The sequence below is a fragment of the Equus asinus genome, chromosome 21 (genome assembly GCF_041296235.1).
Source record: "Equus asinus isolate D_3611 breed Donkey chromosome 21, EquAss-T2T_v2, whole genome shotgun sequence".
Taxonomy (NCBI): Eukaryota; Metazoa; Chordata; class Mammalia; order Perissodactyla; family Equidae; genus Equus; species Equus asinus.
Genome location: NC_091810.1, coordinates 98,954,756 through 98,974,444, shown reverse-complemented (window position 1 = coordinate 98,974,444; position 19,689 = coordinate 98,954,756). Strand labels below are relative to the sequence as shown.

The 19,689-nt window shown below is 40.6% G+C and overlaps 1 protein-coding gene across 1 annotated transcript in view; it reads right to left on the bottom strand.

The window, feature by feature from the left end:
* Window positions 1-2,533: 2,533 nt before the first annotated feature.
* GMPS (guanine monophosphate synthase) overlaps window positions 2,534-19,689 on the bottom strand; it is a 54,865-nt gene continuing 37,709 nt past the window's right edge. Inside the window, exons 6-16 of the mRNA XM_044754872.2 lie at window positions 19,274-19,467; window positions 18,633-18,798; window positions 16,286-16,437; window positions 15,668-15,841; window positions 13,981-14,086; window positions 11,940-12,055; window positions 9,454-9,579; window positions 7,772-7,887; window positions 4,812-4,942; window positions 3,735-3,907; window positions 2,534-2,656 (exon numbers count right to left, since the gene is read on the bottom strand). Of these exons, the coding sequence (XP_044610807.2) occupies window positions 2,555-2,656; window positions 3,735-3,907; window positions 4,812-4,942; window positions 7,772-7,887; window positions 9,454-9,579; window positions 11,940-12,055; window positions 13,981-14,086; window positions 15,668-15,841; window positions 16,286-16,437; window positions 18,633-18,798; window positions 19,274-19,467 (1,556 nt within the window). The 3' untranslated portion in view covers window positions 2,534-2,554. The remainder of the gene's footprint in view (window positions 2,657-3,734; window positions 3,908-4,811; window positions 4,943-7,771; window positions 7,888-9,453; window positions 9,580-11,939; window positions 12,056-13,980; window positions 14,087-15,667; window positions 15,842-16,285; window positions 16,438-18,632; window positions 18,799-19,273; window positions 19,468-19,689) is intronic.

The window sequence follows — 19,689 nt, the reverse complement described above, 5'->3', positions numbered from 1 at the left end:
GCCAATCCCACGAACAAATGCCATCTTCACTCATCTGCCTTCCTCCTCCCAAAAGGTAGAAGAAACTAAATACAGGTAATTAGACAGCCAGGCGTCCAGGCAGGCGGTGAGTGATGAGAGCACAGTCATCATCCACCAAGGATTATGCGTAATTCTGGAACTCATTAGGAAATCATGACAAAGTGAGCCTGTTTCCTTAACTGTAAAATGGGACATGACTCCCCTCAGCTGCTCGGATGGAACACTGTGAAGCTATAGACTAATACTGTATGGCACAAAGTGCTTTGCAAAGGAACAGAGGGCACTAAACATTAGGGAATTTCTGAATTCCATTTTAAAAAAATTTTTTTACTATATCACGTCAAGGTGTGTTTTGGAGAAACCATTTCCCCAGTATTAAGATGGATTATATAAAAAGGGGTTTAGTGGACAACTATCAGGAAAATATTAGGTTAAAAACAGTTTTAACAGGGCTGGCCCATTAAGTTCATAGCGGTTAGGTTCTCGCACTCTGCTTCAGTACCCGGGATTGGCAGGTGTGAGTCCTAGGGGTGGACCGACCCACTGCTCTGTGACGGTGTCCCACATACGAAACAGAGGAAGATCAGCACAGACGTTAGCTCAGGGACAATCTTCCTCACACACACACAAAAAAGTTCTCACAATCGTTTTTAAACTTAAAATTCCTCACAGCTTTGAACATAACGTATACTGTACATCTCCAAGGTAGAAAGACAAGTGAGCAGCACTTTCCAGACTTCCACGACCACCCAGCCCTTTTCACGTGGGCCATCTCGGTGGAGCAGTGTTCTACAGAACATACGTTAGGGAAAAACACAATATATATTCTCCCTAGATTCCTATTATTTGCTTGAATACAAAATCGTAAGACACTTTTGCTACAAGAGGAATTTCTTCACATAAACAATGTTTATCAGCCTTTTATAAGTCACCTGTCCCAGCTCTAAAGTAGCTCCAAACCTGTTAAGGCCAGATCACTAACATACCCTCTTTCCAAGACCATTACGAACACTTCATCATCAGGACAGAGAACGGACACTTCGAGTTTTGTAGAAGTCAAACACGCCTTTGTCTCGGGCAAAGGTGTCTGTTGCAACAGACAGCAGCTCTTCCCTTGCTGGTCCAGCAACACAGTCTTCTTGTCCTCTGGGCCAACCAGAAGAAAGGGAAGCCTTCTGCCACGAGTAATTTAATTGTTTACCTAACACTGAATTCCAAACAAAATTCTGTACCTGATTCATACAAAATATTTTGAAAATAAGAGGCAGCAACCTGAGACGGAGTTGGTATGAGAAAAACATGGACACCTGAAACTAATACGGTATTATGGCACTCACACCTCAATAAAAAAAAGAAAAAAAACACAGTACTGTGCTTAAATAGCAACATCAACTAAAATATTGAGAGAGATGGCTGTAGAATTTAGTCTAATGGTACCTATTTTTATGGTGTTATTTGACTGTTACAAAGAATCTGGTAGGAACTGGTGGCAATGCACTGAGTCCTACACCAGTTCCTGAATCTTCTCTTACAGCTGGTAGAAGCATTACAAGGTTTGGCAACACCTTGGCACGGACCAAGATGGGTCAGTCTTCTCAACAGTGGGCAAGAAAGCTATCTACAGATTATGTCTAAGAGTTTACTTTACAGCCCTTCACTAGATGAACCAAGCTGCAGAACGCACAGTCGCTTCTGTGATCCCAGAGCTGCCCCTGTGCCACATGACGTGAGATGCTCAAACTCTGTCTCTGCTGCACCAGAGACGGTCTCTTCTGGGGAGAACAGACACCTCTCTGCAGGCTGTGGGAGCTGGCACTGTGAGGCAGGGAAGACAAAGCTCCTCACTAGTGAACAGGCTGACAGTGAGCCACATGGCATCTACATGGACACGACGTGAAAACATTATACACCGAGACCACTCAGTTTCTTCCTCCCGTGGCTGTGAAGCATAAAATTCTAAAGTACTTCAACAAATTCCTGGTGCTTGCCATCTTCAGGTAGCTGACATTTTACCGCCCCGACTCCCTGTAACAGTGGCTGGGAGGGCCCACCTGGCCCTCCATCTGATGGTTCATCCCTTCCCCCAACCTTTGTAGGAATAAGGCTACTTAGAGGGAAACTCAGATTCTCCAAAAGGAGCACACTCTAAGTCGCACTGGTAAATGACGGCGTTTTCCAGCAGCTCTCAGAAACTGGCAAGGGACAGAGCCCATTACCACCCCCACACTCGCCCACCTTCACACGTCTTGCTGACAGGGACACGGCTGGCAACAGTGAGTGTACACACAAGAACAAGTGATCAGGCGTGGATCTGCGTGAGTGCTGGCCGTGGAGCTGACTCTACTGCACAGGCTCTTCAGGCCCTGTCAGCTCTCCCCAGCTCAGCCCTTACGCCGTCGATTTCTGCTGCAGAGAACTCAGATGTGATGTAGCTGCTCCAGGAACTCTTTTTCACAGGACTGCATGTCAGTACTGGGGATGGTTTCTAATCAATTTAAACTGCACACAGGACTTTAACAGAACAAGAAGTTTATTACTCCCACTCAGTAGTTCCTGGGGGCTTTGAAGTTAAGTCATACATAATTCGAGAAATACCAGGAATCTTCTTAATCTCAGCGACCATCTTTAACACCACCTGTTATAAAACAAACATTATAAATATAAGAGCCAGGACCCACTGCATGTCCAACAGGCCTAGAGGGCTTGCATTTGCAACTCGAAATTAAAATGTGACCTATTTTTACGATTGTCCTCTATGTAAATGGGATAATCTCTGATGACTTTTATGTAGTGAACCCATTTCCCCCTGTTTTTTAAGTGACAAACTCAGTACTACTCAAAGTGCAGCCTGCAAACAGGGCCAGTCTGCAAGTTGTCTGTCACTGGTCTATAGCAAGTGTTTAGAACATTTACAGCAATCTGTCACTGCTGTGCCTCCAAGCATGTGACCTTATGAGTTTAAGCCAACACTTCACAAATTATCTGTGGCTTAAACACACAACTCTGAGGCCACCAAGGTGACGCATAATGCACTGTAATAATAACCACTACCAAGTGTACAGGAGGAGAGGGAGGCCTGGTCACTTGACTGGACAGATTTTGGCAAATTTGAGCCTAAGGGGAAACTGACTCTAAGCCACATTCCCCACCTTAGCCATGCAGCTATGACCAGAGCCCTGTGTCAGAGTACTGGAGCAGGGGTCCAACTAACACAGTCTCACTTTGATTTTCATTTGCTGTTATGAAAACAGCTCCTTTGGTGAAGAGTTAACAGGAGAGGGAGACGCTGATCAAAGATGGAACCGGTAGTAAGCAGAGCATTAAGCAATTCATGGGTATCTGGCCGTAATGCCATCAAATTTCATCTTTATTTCTAATAAACTCTTCTCCACTCCTAGGGTTTTCTTCTTTACTTGGAGAACGCTGTTTGCCAAGTAAGAGCTGGCAACGTTAGACACAATTATAGCTCAGAGCTGGTTGCTCCCCACACAGCAATCAGACATCTGGAGGGTGTAGCCAATTTAAGGCCTTTTTCTACTACAGTGCATTAAACAATCAATCATGTGGAGATAAAAAAAAAAAAAAATAAGAGCCTATCTTATGAACAGAACACCAACCCCAGAAATGTCAACATTGTCACAGCCTGTTCCAGTCACCAAATTATAAAATGTATGGTACTGAAAATGTACATTAGAAAAAAACACCCAAATTACCTCTACAGGGATCTCACTGCCAGGTGTTGCAGGTACACCGGTCATGAAATCACTTGTAATAAAGGTTCGGATAACCACAGATCTCTGGCACGAAGGCTGCTTCTGAAGTGGGTCTCGATCAAAATGTAACGGTGTTAGAATCACAGGCATCTGGCTGATCTTCCCAGCATACCCTGGAGAAAGGAGGTCACCACACTCAGCTCAGGTAAACCCTCCCAGACAACATCCCCGATCACCCACGCACACCACAGTCTGGACCGTGGCCGTGCGCTGTGTCCACCCCTCTCAAGGCACTGTAAGTGAACTCAGTCAGACACAAATAACAGAATTTGAGGACTACAGCGATATGTCACAGTGACGTGAGACAGTGAGTCGATTCCTGCTGTTAATGGCAGTTACTCCACAAGCAGACACTGAATGAGCGAGCACTGAACCACCGGCCCAAGTGAATCACGGGGTTAGGGTCCCCTGAGCCTCTGCTCACATTTTCACCAACCCATCAATACAGAACCTTGTTTTGTGTGTTTCTGTTTAAAGACACCTCATTTAATATTCACTGTAGCTTCATTAACACTGAACTCATGGCCAATAGTCCTGTAACTCATCCCCGAACAACTTCCCGTGTGACTCACATATTTTCTCCACAAGGCACATCAGCCTCCCTGCGCTTAGGAGCCTGGACAGCACCTCAGCACCATGCTTGGGGGACATTTTAAACAGTGAAATGACCAAGAAAAAGCACAAAAACAAAAACCACAGCACAGAATAGACTCTCAAAAGGACACTTCTTTACAGCACGAGAGCTAAACAAGGAGGCAGGGCATGGCCTTGTTCAACCTCAGCTGGGAACATGCAAGTCAGGCAACTCAAACTTCTGCCATTCTGCACATCCAACAATGACCACAAAGGTGAAAAAATGTAATACAGAAGGCAGTATCATGGAACTAGCCATAGAAATGAGTAATAAAAATGAAAGCACCTAAAAATTAGAAGTTGCATCCTCCCACTAGAAATCGTAATGCCAGGCTTCCACACTCTAGTTAGAGCATGCAGTGACACACAAAATGAGCAACTTACCAGACTCCCTGAGAATGTTATGGGCCTCAAAATCAGCTTGGCGTAGAGTACTGAGCACCCCTGTTGTCAGGAAAGTGGGAGTGACATCCGTAGGAGGTTCCTTAACTGGCGGGCCAAATATATAGACCACTCTACGAGGGCGGAGGCGAAAATCCCAGAGAAATTACTTTTGAGCATAAGAAGCAAGTCACACAGATGAACGCTCTTTTTGTTTCTTCTTAGGCCCCTCTCCTGCCCACTCCAAACCCCAACATGGGTAGGACACAATACAAGATTATAGAGGGGTCTAGTCTGTGTACCTTCCTCAAAGCATATTCTCTGGAATACTAGTATCTCAATGTGCAAAGATACTACGATTATCACAATCCTCTTTTCATGGTATGTACTAGGTTAAAGAGTGTGCCCCAAACTTCATGTCCACCTAGAACCTTTGGGTGACAACAGGGTCTCTCTCTGCAGGTGTAATCAAGTTAAGACAAAGTCATAACGGATCAGGGCGGGCATTAACCCAATGACTGGTGTCCTCCTAAGAAGAGGGAAATTTGGAAACACAGACATACACAGAGGGGTGAGGGCCATGTGAAGATGGAGACAGAGATTGGAGGTACCCTGCCGCACGCCAAGGACTGCCAGCAAACACCAGAAACCAGGGAGGGGCGGCAAGGACCCTCCCTGAGAGGTTCACGGAGCATGGCCCTGCCCACACCCTGATTTCAGCTTTCCAGCCTCCAGAACTGTGAGAAAATAAACTTCTGCTGTTTTAAGCCTCCCAGTTTGTGAGGATGTTATGGCAGCCCTCGGAACTAACACACACAAGCCTGGGGAGACAGTGAATTGAACAAATAAATAGGGTGTTTTATGACAAAACATCACGAACTATAATATGCACCAGAAACCTCCTAGATGAGGCTACAGAGGATTTCCCGAACTTACCCGACCACTCAATCTTGTTTTTTCACTTTAGGAAACATGGATCTGAAAGGCAGATTCTCATTTCCACTTTATTAAATATGTCACCAAAATAGAACTTGGTGTCCTTCTATTTCCTTCCAGAAGGAATGACTCACGACTGCTTTAAGTAAATACCTATTTGAAAGCTATCAAGATACAGGACAGGTGTTGCTAAGGGTTCAGAACAGAGCCTGAGGAAGCTGGGGTCAGGTCACAACACCTTCAGGGGAGCCCCCACTGGGTGGAGGGTCTGTTCACAACCTTCACCCAGAGAACAAGAAGCCATCAAGGCCGAGACGAGGGCCACCTGCTTCTCCCCACTCCAACTCCAGCCAGAAGGCAACTGTCCTTTTTCCTTGGCCCTGTCTTCAGCAAAGAAAATAATCTCCCTTATTAAACTTCACCATGGTAGTTGCTAATGTTCTTTTTTCTTACTATGTACTTAGAATAAAACATAAAGGAAAAAAAACAGCATCAGATCAAAACCACCACTACTACCAACGACTTCACTGCCTCCTTCCAAACAGACTGTAAGAGGAAGAAGGTTTTTTGTCCTATAGAAAGGAAACCACGCTTCTAAACAACATAGTTCCTAGAGCTCCTTAACGACTCAGAGGAAAAAGCAACCAGGCAAGAGATTCCCACGAACTTGCTCTTTTTGTTTTATTTCTTACAACCAAGAGTGAGCACAGCAGGCACAGGGATAGGCAGTCTTCCACATGGCAGAGAAGAGTGAAACTGAAGCAGTGCCTCTCTATACAAAGATTCCATCATGGAAATTAGGGGGAAAAACTTGCAAAGATGGAACTTTTTTTATTGTTTAAATTCCAATTCCCAAAAGGACCTGGAAAGAAATCTAAAATGTATCAAGACTCTTCCAAGGGCTTACTAGGTTCCTATTTAAAAATCTAGCTTTTTTGTTTGTTGGTTATTGGACTTTTCATTTTGGGGGGGAGGGAGGAAGGGTTAGGAGAGGAGGGAGAGACATATGGAAGTGAAAAAGAGAAGACAGAGAAACCAGGATATAAAAGGACAGAGATAAAATTTACACAAGGGTGAGTGCCCTTCAGCAAAGAAAGAGAGAGAGAGATGGAACTGTAAGAATGTTGTGAAATGAAAACATACTAATTACACAGTAAAAGCAGTGGAGTCAAACTGGGGAAAGGGGATTCTCTGTGTGACCTACATAGTTTATTTAGGTATTAGCTAAATTACGAACCATTGTTTTAACCAAGATAATTATCTCCATTCAAAACAGGCAATTAGAAATTTAGCATTATTTATTAATAATTCACTTTTTTCGGTGTTTTAAAGGTGCTCCTGTATTTGGGGGCCTTAGGTTCAGCTGAGAAAGCCTTTCAACGGGAACGTTCCCATCAGTAAAATCAGGTTCCCCGTGACTCTTCTCAAAGGCCACACCAGCAGGCAGTCACACACCCACATAAAGACCCTGCCGAGCGAACACCAGCAGGCAGGTTTCTAATTTCTGCAGCAAATGTGAGTAAACTGAAACCTCAAGTAATTCTTTTTAGCTGTTAACTGTCTAGTACCCATGAAGAAAATAGAAAAGAGTGAACAATTGTGAAATAGAGCATTTAATTAACAATTAGTAAGAAAGTGAGGTGGTGGTGTTTCCTGATGAGAGAGACTGGCCCTGAGCTAACATCTGTGCCAATCTTCCTCTATTTTATGTGGGACCCCGCCACAGCGTGGCCCAACAAGTGGTGCTAGGTCCGCGCCCAAGATCCAAACCTGTGAACCTTGGGCCACCAAAGTGGAGCACGAGAACTTAACCACTACACCACTGGGCTGGCCCCAGAATAATTTTCTTACATAAGTAGATGATGGCACTGTGACGAAGGAACAATCCAAGGCATCATTAAATGTCTGCCTACCTGTGGCCTGAGTGCACACCTCTATCTACACTTGAGCCTTTGGTCTCTCAATAGTGGGAAGACCTTAAAAACACATCCTTCTGTTAAGCTCACCCCTGCCCCTGGAGAACATACCTGTTAATGTTGTGACACATGCGCGGTATAAGCCTGGCCAGGAAAATAAGAGACTCCCAGTCAGGCTCATCTCTACTGGAGATTCCACACACGTAACTGTAGGAACGACAGTCACCCTGAAAATAAACATACAAATGATAATTTTTAATGGTTTCATACAAAGTCAAAAGATGAACTGGAAACTATTTCATGCATGGTGACACCATTAATAGTTAACTTTTTCCTGTTTTTTTGAACAAAAACATATTTGAATAAAAGTATATATAGATACTTTTTTAATGATAACAAAAAAATCCTACATTAAAATCACATATTAAATTGTACATAAATCAGTTCAGACATAAAGTGTTAAGGTAATTTCAAGAATTTTTTCAACACATGCCAGAGGCCCAGTGGAATTTCATTCCAAACACCTGCCCAACTGTGGCGGCCAGCACACTTAATTTGGCAGGCAAGAGCTGTCCATGTTTATCAGGTGGATAAAGGGTTCTCAAGTTGGAGATAAAAATAATTTCATGAACATTTACTTATTAATTTCTTTAAGCTAAAAAAGTTAACTTAAAAATAAGTTAATGAAACTAGTAATAGATTCCCTTTCCCTTTTGTCCTGTTTAATACATGTAATTTGCTTTTTTAAAAAAAATCAAACTAAACCAAAAAGCAATTTAAAAAGGTTCACCAGATAACTAGTGAGGAGGAAAGAGTTCTTGACCTAACAGCTGGCCCTACCATTTCCATGAACCAAAATATTTCAGTTTAGTTTAAAAGTAAAAATGAAATTTTTATCATCTTATTTATAGACAGAGCTATACGAATCCAGAAGGAGGAATTTAAACTGATGGCTCAGATTCATATATTTAGAAAAAAGAGTACATTTATTAAGTTCTAGATAAATAATCTCTAAAACAGAGTCAACTTCTTTCCATACATAATTCTACTAAAAGAAGCCATTACAAACACATCAACCCAATAACTGGCAGTCATACCATTTTGAGTTCAATTACTGACACCTTTTCTCATTGTCATTTACCTGCACACCTTAAATAACAGAAAAGAAACCCTCCTCTTCCGTACTCTCCCAAGCTTTCTTTCCCCAGAAACTCACATGAGGTTCATATGAATAAAGGGTGACTTAAAATAATCTATTTATGAATAGCATTTGAAAAGTGAGAACTATATTATCCTCACATGCTTTTACAACTGGAGAGACAGAACAATAAATACAAAAGATGTTAGCTGTACACATTCACAGCTGGAAGAGAGAAGCCATGCTGAAGAGCAGAGAGCGCTGGCTTAATACACCAGCTGAGACGAGAGCTAAACAGTGTAACATGCTCATTTGAGGGCTTCCTGCCATTAAAGACTTCTAAAGCCACAGGACATGCCACACCAAGAAGGATAAATGAGGACACGACCTCCTGGGATCTGCCCTCAAGGCAGAAGCAGAATCAAGCCAACCCTGAGCATATCATCCTTTCAACTTTTACTTTTGGTTGGAGATGACAGTTATTCCGAAACTACAATCTCAGCCTGAATGTTTCACCCCATAAGCATTCTATAAAACATTGCCTTCTTCATTTCTAAACTTGGTATATACTTTCGCACTTCATTTTCCTAAGTCATCCCTATATCACTACTAGAGGAAAGAGCTAACCCCAGGGCAGTGACTTCACATGGCTCACCTGCACCCCCACAGTTTTGATGGGCAGCAGGAAGGCACTCAACGAATGCAGGCTGGTGATTTGCATCAGCTTCTCCTGATCCTCTTCCGTCGTGCAGGCTTTGACTCTCTGTAACAGTGTATGCGGCTGAGAAGATCAAAGAGACATTTATGTTTCTCAAGGTTTCAAGAAATGTTATCTACTCTTTTGGTACTTATTACCACCTTACATATACAGCAATAGATCCTATTTGGTATTTCTCTTTGACTTGTGTGTGCTATGCAGTAAGTCAGACTTCCGTTCCTGAGGGCTAGGGCTATGAGAAGTTAAATATCTTAGGATAAGAAATGCAGATTAGATTTACACACATCCAGGATTTAATACAGTCACCAGCAAGGTGACACACCTCACATGAGTCAAACCTTCTCCTTATCTGAAATAAAAACTTTTCCCATAAAGTCAACTGTGTCTCAAATTAATATATCTCCACCTATTTGCTTTTGGTTCACTTGCCTGGTACATGTTTTTCCGTTTTTCACTTTCACTCCTTCTATCCCTAAGAGACTATAAACAGACTATAGTTAGATTTTACTTTTTCATCTAGTTTGACAATCTGTCTTAACTAGAGATATCAGTCCTTTTAATTAATTGTGGGTTAATGATATGGTTGGATTTCATTCTACCATTTTATTCAGTAGTTTCTATTTATTCCACTTTTTACATTTCTTTCTCCTTTCTTACATTCTTCTCAACCAATGATTTCTCCCAGTTCATTTATTTCCTCTTTACTGGTTTTGAAGTTAAACTTTCTATTTTTATTCTTTGGCAGTTCTTCTTAAGTGTTAACATAGATATTTAAAAGAAAGCAATCTCTGTCCTCCTGGCAAACAACACAAGCATTTCCAAATGCTTTTTAACGCCAATCTCCCTTGTGGCTTGTATGCTATTTTAGCTACACATTACTACAATATTTGTTTAATAAACACCAAAAATTAGAGATTATTTTTATTATACAGTCTATGTTTGTTTCAATTTTACCCATTTACCATTTTCTTTGCTTATCATTCCTTTCTGTCTCTCAGTCAGTGGGTTAAAACAGTGATTCTTCACCCTAGCTGCACATTCAAATTACACGGTAAATAATAAATTCTAAAAGAGGCCCAAGCACAGCATACTTCAGAAGCTCACCCAGATGAAGCTAATACACAGCCAGGGCTGAGAACTACTGCCTCTAGTTCCTTAAGTAATGGGCCACCGGTAGTAAATTCTGCTTATCTGACAATGTCTTTATTTCGCCCTGGTGCTCGAAAGACAGTTTAACTATTCACTACTATTCACGATTAGTCTCTCTCGGCACTTGAAGTGCTCTTGCTCTTACTGTTGCTTTCAGTCTAACAGTCTTTGCTGTGCAGCATCTTCAGTCTGCTCTGCAGCTGCTTGGTCTCTGGCAGTCTGCAGGTCTGTGCAGTACACCTCCTGGGGTCACATTCTCGTCCTTTATCCCGATGGACGTGTTATGTTTTCCTGAACCTGAGGCCTGGTATCCTTCCCCAGTGTGGAGAGACTCGACTCCTTTTGACTATCGCCTCCTTCTGGACACATGTTAAAGCTGACCTTCCCACTCTACCTTAACCTCTCCTATCCGTATTTTCTCTTGGATGCTCTGTTCCCATTTCTGGATAATTTCTTAACATCTGTCTTTGACTTCACTAATTCTCTCTTTAGCTGTTTTTAATTTCAGTTATTATTTTCATTTCTAGAACTTAAGTTTTTTTCAAAGCTGCCAAAACATTTTTGATAGTCTCTCATCCTATACCTTATTCTTACTGTCACTTGCTTCTTTTAATTCTACGTACTTTATATTGTCTGTCTGCTAATTCCAGTATTTGAGGGTCTTCTTTGGCTAGTTGTTTCCACGAGCTCATGGTAACTTACTTCTATACACATTCTGTAGTTTTTTAGTGTAAGCTCATATCTGCTGGAACTCTTATCTATGGGAATTTTTGATGGTTGGTGGAAGATACTCCAAAGAGAATTTACACTGCTTCTAGCCTGACATCTGGAAGCACTACCAACCAAGGTCCACTTTAAATGAGAACTCTTAGCTTGTGGTTTTTCAGACCACACAGATTATGAATTTAGGCACCAATCTACAAAAGAACTGAGAGACTTTTCCACTCATCCTCAATTGGGACCTAAAATGGTTTCCTTTACTTTCTTGCAATACACCTAAAGTATTTTAAAACACCATTTCATATCTAGCATTTTTTGGGACACAGGGTACCCAATCTGTCTATAGCTGGAAAGAGAAGTCTGCATTTAAGAGTCTCTGTAGAATATTTTCTTCAGTCACTTCAAAGGTTAAATTACTCTGAATTTTCAAATAACGAAAACCTAAGAAATTCATTGTAAATACGTAGTACAACAAGAATCCATTCAATTCCTTGTACTGATTAGCTGTGTCTATTTAAAGCTCCTATAGTATACAATTTAATGCAAATTATTACCTTTTTAACACTTGCAGAAAAATCAGCTACTATTTTCAAAATATTATTGGTTTCAGGAAAGTCCTTACAAATATAAGGTTCTTCAGCACATATTACTCTGATTGCCAGACCAGGACCTAAAAAGAAGAGTAATCGTGGTATTTAACATAAATTTTATGTTTAATATAAAAATGGCACTATTCACAAAATATGAAACCCTTCCAAAAATTGAAATCCATCTGCAATAGTAAGTTTTTTCCAGTTTTATTGAGATAATTTACATATAACCACTGTAAGTTTTTTAAAGCTTCATGTCAAATGTAGCTATTTTTCCACCCATCATTTTTTAGAGGGCTTCAATTCTCTTTACATCAATGATTTCTGTTCTATTTTTTGGTAATCAATATATTAAGTGTCACAAAATTCTCCAATAAAGTATTTTTAACTCACAGTATATATGCCAATCTATTTACATTTTTTTCTTACAGGAATTTTCAAACACACACAAAAGATGACAGTATGATGAACCACCTTATTATTCATCACTCAGGATCAACTACCAATCTAATTTTAGGAAGAAGAGTATGCTATAAAAAAAAAAAATCAAACATATAACAAAAGAGAGTTCAGGGGCCAGCCTGGTGGCACAGCAGTCAAGTTCGCACGTTCCACTTCGGCAGCCCAGGGTTCGCCGGTTCAGATCCCGGGTGCGGACATGGCACCACTTGGTAAGCCATGCTGTGGTAGGTGTCCCACATATAAAAAGTAGAGGAAGATGGGCACGAATGTTAGCTCAGGGCCAGTCTTCCTCAGCAAAAAGAGGAGGACTCGCGGCAGATGTTAGCTCAGGGCTAATCTTCCTCAAAAAAAAAAAAATAGTTTTTTTAAAGCAACAAAATCCCTTTTACCAATGAAATCTTACATAAGAGAAAACCCAACATATAAAATAGACTTTTAAAAAGTCCAGTGAATCTAACTGAAATGATGACCAAGGACACAGGACCACTTGGCCTCCTTCCATTACATTCACACACAAGCCTTTGCCAACATGTGAGGCAGGGACCGAACATCCTAAACGACTAGCCGTGTGGTCTCCTGATGTACACAGTGCTGATCACCACATGGTGGCACCTTGTAACTCTTATGGAGGCAATGTGGTACTCAAGGTACAAGCTCTGAGGGGGGATTATGGGGGCTAGGATCCTGGCCCCAAAGCTCATCTGAATGACTTTTGGCAAATTAGCCTCTGTCCCTAAATGTCCTCATCTGTAAAACAGGATAACAGTAGTTTCCCATTGTGAGGATCCAATAAGACAACATGTATAATGCCTATAGCAGAATGCCTAGCACATACTAGCACTTAAGAAATGTTAACTATAACTACATTTTTTATTTAATTAGAACATTCTCTCAACTCATCACTTAATGACTATTAGAGAACTAGAAACTGAGGTGTAACATTTGCCCAAGCTCAGGAACTCATAGCAAAAATAGGTTAAGACTTTCGGTTCTAACTTTAAACAAACACCATATTTAATTATGTTTCTAATATGACAGCAAATGACTATTTAAACTGATATTTTTCATTTGTTCATGAATTAGTTACATAATGCATTGTGCAAAGAAGTGGTTCATCCATTCATACCAGTCAGCCTGGGATAATGATTTCAGAGAACAGATTTTTAAGCCTGGCTTCCATGGACTATATCATGGTATAGTAGAAACAACAAGCAAATCCCAGCTCTAACACCAATAACTGTGTGGTAATGTCATTAAAATCTCTGTACGCCTTGGTTTTCTCACCTGATGGTAACATGATATGCCAGATCACAGGGATGGTATAATGTTTAAATATAAATACAATGAAAAATGAGTTTTTAATAAAATGAAGTATATACAGTAGGTATGAAAAAGAACTTGTTTATTCACCCCCCCCACCCTTTCATTCTCTCAAGTTACAAATTCCCTGAGAAAATAAATTATGTCAAAATTGTCTGAACTGATTTTTCTTTACCATAAAGGCCTAATGACAAATCAAATATAATTCAATTCTATTTCTTACCTGGAAATGGATGCCTGGAAACTATCTCTTCTGGAAGTCCAAGTTCTCTGCCTAAAATTCTTACTTCATCTTTATGAAAATCTTTCAGAGGTTCTATTACTTTTCCCTACAGGGGGGAAAAGCTAATTAATACAAATTAGTAACCAAAGTGACAGAAAACAAAGAGCAACAAAGTACTGGCTCTTCCTGTAGTCTTCTACCTTAGAGTAAACAATCATTTTTTAAAACTCCATCTTCTCAAGTATTTCCTCCTATGTGCTTATAAGTAATTAGATGAATATTTCAGTGATCTTATTTCTCTTTGAAACACATTTTAAACATAAACTTTTTAAGTACAAATAAATCAGAGCAAACCTACCCACCATTCTCTGATCCAGTTCTTATTAGAATACAAGGCAATTAGAAAATATCATATTGGTATATCAAAATTAAAACTCTCCAAAATAAAATACCATCAAGAAAGTAAAAAGACAACCCACAGAAGACAAATCATATATCTGATAAAGGACTTGTAACTAGAATATATAAAGAACACTTACAATTCAATAATAAAAAGATAAACAAACCAATTAGAAAATGGGCAAAAGAGCCAAATAGATATTTCTCCAAAGAAGAAACACAAATGGCCAATAAGCACATGAAAAGATGCTCAACATCATCAGCTATTAGGGAAATGTAAATCAAAACCACAATGAGGGGCAGGCCCTGTGCCCAAGTGGTTAAGTTCCCGCACTCCACTTCAGGGGCCCAGGGTTTCGCTGGTTCAGATCCTGGGCGCGGACATCACACCCCTCATCAGGCCATGCTGAGGTGGTGTCCCATATGCCACAACTAGAAGGACCCACAACTAAACTATACAACTATGTACTGAGGGGATTTGGGGAGAAAAAGCGGGGGGGGGGGGGGGGGAAGATTGGCAACAGTTGTTAGCTCAGGTACCAATCTTTAAAAAAAAACCCACGATGAGATACCATTTCACATCCACGAGATACTTAAAATAAAAAGAGAGATAATTCACACCAATTAGGACGGCTATTACTGAAAAAACGAAATAGAAAGTGTTGGCAAGGTGTGGAGAAATTGGAACCCTTGTGCATTGCTGGTGGGATTGTAATATGGTATAACTGCTATGGAAACATTAAGGACATGCCTCAAAAAATCAAAAAGAGAACCACTATATAATCCAGCAATCTCATTTCTTGGTATATATCCAAAAGAAGTGAAAGCAGAGTCTCCAAGAGATATTTGCAAACTCATGTTCTTAGCAACATTATTCACAATAGTCAAATGGTGGAAGCAACCTAAATGTCCATACATGGATAAATGGATAAACAAAATGTGTATATACATACAATAGAGTATTATTCAGCCTTAAAAAGGAAGGAAATCCTGTCACACGCTACAACATGGACAAACCTTGAGGACCTATGCTAAGTGAAATAAGCCAGTCACAAAAAGACACATACTATATGACCCTCATTTATAGGCGATACCTGAAACAGTCAAATCCATAAGAACAGAAAGCAGAGTGGTGGTTAGCAGGGGCTGGGGACTGGGAGAAGAGGGTAGCTGTTGTTCACTGGGAACAGACAATGCAAATACACTGAACACTACTGAACTGTACATTTAAAAATGGCCGAGGGAGGGAGGGAGGGAAGCTGTATGGACAAGTTCTCGTAAGCTTTACCTCTTCTCTCAACTTCCTGATAAGCTCTGTGTCATTGTGATGGGTTTTGATGACTTCAGCTTTGCCACTTGCAACCAGGGATGCACTTTCAATTAGGTCAGGCCGTAAAGTGCCTTGGGCAAGGAAAACCTCCTCTGGTTTCAGGTTCATTTCTCCAATTACTTCATTAGCTATCTATAACCAACAGGAATAAAACAACCTTTTAAGAGATGAATCTTTAAAAATGACAGCAAAACTTCATACTTTCAGCAAAATTTCTCAGAGTCCTTTTACAATATTGACCAGGAGAGGAAACTCACCAATTCCCAAAATAAACTCCTTTAAGAACATACGCTTTAACACAATTCAAAAACGTATGCAAACATTCCCTTCAAGAGACTGAAAACTAGCCACTGAAATACGCAAAGAACTACAGTCTATTATCAAGTGAAAATACCCATTCTTAAACAGTTTCAACAATAGCCTGGCAATGTTAAGTATACATGTTTTTTAAAACATAGAACAGTTTCTACTGGTCAGTGTAACAGCAACATGCAGTAAAACTCTTAGCCAAAAAACCCAAATATGTACTACAATTCATATCAAAAATAGTACACATTGAGGATATTAAAAAGGTACCTTAACAAAAGTATCCCCAATGATTTTTCTCTTCTCCTCAGGACTTGTAGTCATATTTAACGTTTTGCTAATTCTTTTTCGTGGAGTTCTGTCTTCATCTGATATTGGCAGAGTTGTTGTTCCATTGTAGAAAGAATGAGCAGCATTTATCACTGGGGAAGAGAGAAGTACGTTTTAAACTAATATTTAGGATTTTTTTAAAAATCTCCTAACAGGTCAAATTATAGAAAGAAAACCTAGATGGATTCTTTGATCTGCCCTTAATTTGCCTACATATTCCAGAACTACCCATAAACTACGACTAACTAGTCCAGACACAGGCTCTAGCTGACTTGCTCTGAGAATCCCGTGGCGCTTACTGAGCTCCAGCCACAATGCCGTAAATCAGCTGACTGCTTTCCCTCTTCTCTGCTCCAGCAGAGCAACAAGCAAAAGCTGCCATTAAGAAGCTCAGCCCCAAGGGAGTTGAAAGCAGCAGTTGACACACAGGGATCAAAGCCCTCAGAACTGCACATGACTAGTCTCTTGAAAAACTGATGTTTATGAACCTATATTTAGCGATCCTTGGCTATCCTTTTATATTTAAGATCAAGGTACTTAAAGACTGACTAAGATCTCTATTTGGTGGGCTTCACCGTAAGATGACAAGGCAGCTGGCTTTTTCACTGGGGGACCACCAGTGAATCTATAGGTCTTTCTCTTAGGCTGCTCAATTTCCTGAGAGAAGACACCACCAATCTCCTGCCTATTAGCACTCTGGTAGTTGAACGGAGGAAGTGGCAGGAGGGAGAGAGTCACCATTCAAGTACACAGATTTTTACTTAATCCTACTGTTTTTAATGTAAAATCCTACTTCCACCCTCAACTATGCCTGGTACTGATACATTCAAGTCCAAAACCTCTCCATCTACCCTCTCTAGAAAATAAAGCCACAGTCTTCTGGCGGGGAAGGAGAGTGGTAGTTTGTTCCTGGGTTAAGGAAAAGGATCTGCTTCCCAGATTTTCAACTGATTTGTTTTAGGCTCACCTAGAGAACCACGCCCCACAGGGAAGCCAACACTTCCAATTCCCAAGCCCCCAGAACTCTTGCTCTCTGTTGCCTTCCTCCCCTCACCCCCACCCTAAGGTGTGGAGTCCTCCATTCTACTATGTCAGTTACCAGGGACAGAGGCTTTTGTGGGGTTGAAACTTACAATTTGGAGGCCCCCTTCCAGAAAACAGTAACAAATTTGGTTTTTAAAAATCACAATACTAGGATGGCTAACATGAACTTAACTCTACACAGAAATGACTGCAAATCACATGTATACCACTAAAGGTATCCCCAACTCAACAACTTCTCAGCCTAATTCCAAAATGCCCATGGCCCTCTCAATATCACCCAACAGAGAGCAAGTGAGAATGAAAAGACAGTGAACTTCATTAACTACAAATTATTCAAGTATCTGACTTGCAAGTTTCATAAAAATATGTGACCGTGTGAAGACACTACTAGGGTCCTCCCAGGATTTTAGAAAAGGCTTGGCTAGTGAGGAGTCCTGAAACTTAAGCTGCATTAGCTTATCAGAAAAGATCTGCTCTATCCAGCTGCTTCCCCTTCCAACATCTTGCTGAAACCATCAGAGTGCTGTTACCTCCTCTATGCCCTGTTCTTGTGGCATCACACTTGTTACACCTGTACTGTTACTCTAGAGATGTTTCAAAAGGAGAAACAAACAGATTCGTCTTCACTTCATGTTTAACTACAAATGTTCGTTTTATACTCAACCTTTTGGCATCAATTCCAATTAATTCAATAATATGTATGGTTTGCATCACTAAACTACTGACTTGATTTCACTAAAACTACTGATTACACCTTTTTTTTTTCACAAAGTTTAAAAGATATCCAGAAATGTAAATGCAGTGAAGGTCTAAGAAGTTTACTAGTGGCCTTAAAAATAAAAAAAGGACTAAAGACTCTTCACCCCTCTCCTCTGCATAAGCCTTTCTGTCTGTGAAATAATCTGTCTAGCTGCACCTGTTGTAGGAAAGGCTTGGATAGTCTCATGTATAAGTAATATGAAAGGTGGGGAAAACATAACTTAAAAAAAGAGAATGAGTAGAAGAGAATTAGAATGGTAACTTACTGATCTATAAATGACATTAGGAGTAATCAACAGTTTTAAAACTTATACTGGGATCACTCTTGAACCAGAAGTAATTATAATGTAGAAATAGAAACCAACGATGAGCTCTTTGGAAAAACTGTACTTGGTTAAGGCAGTGTGCTCACTTAAGCCCTAAGGCCAGATTTGATTAAACATCTCCTGACATGTAAATTAACTTTTCTGGGGTTCATCAATACCTTTGACTTGAATTCCAAGCTTTTTGAGGGCCTCCTCTACAGACTGGCTTTCTCGTTTTCTCATAAAGCCATTATCAATGTGCACAGCAATGACTTGATCTTGGTTCAAAGCACGATTCAGCAAAGCTGTACAAACTGTGGAGTCTACTCCACCACTGAGTAAAACCTACAGGGCGAGATGAGAAGAAAAATCAAGCTGAGTACAATAAGCAAGAAGAAAATAAAAACTATCAGCTTAGGGGCTGGCCCCGTGGCCGAGTGGTTAAGTCCGCGCGCTCCGCTGCAGGCAGCCCAGTGTTTCGTTGGTTCGAATCCTGGGCGCGGACAGGCTGAGGCAGCGTCCCACATGCCACAACTAGAAGAACCCACAATGAAGAATATACAACTATGTACTGGGGGGCTTTGGGGAGAAAAAGGGAATAATAAAATCTTTAAAAAAAAAAAAAAAACTATCAGCTTAAACCATTACCTAAAAACACTGTCTGTATCAAGGTATGTATGCTAACTGAAAGACACTCTGAAACAGCACAAGCCACAAGGCACACAGCCGCCCAGAACTGTCTGGCGGCTGTTGAGGAAGCCAGCTCTGATTCTAACATTATTGACATCAACTTGTAGACTTTCCAGTGGAGACTGCTTACCAACACTTTGGATGTGCCCACTCTCTCTCGGATCTCTCGAATGCACTCAAGCTCTCTGTTCTGCACGGTGAAGGTCCCACTGCACCCAGCTATATCATACAGGAAATTCTTCAGTATTACTTTCCCATTTTCTGTGAGGCCAACTTCAGGGTGGAACTGTGCTCCATATAATTTTTTAGATTCATTTGCTATACCTTTATAGAGAAAATAATCACAAATTAAAGTTTCTTCATGTTGAAAAGACTCAACCACAGTAACTCCTCACAATTTCTTCTTCTATAAACGTGAAAACTGATGTGAATTAGTGGATTTTTAGCTAAAGGAAAAAAAACACCTATTACAAATAAAAGCTACACTGCCATGAACTTTCTTTGTAAAGGTCTTTCTTCATGTAGCAATTAATGAACTATATGAAG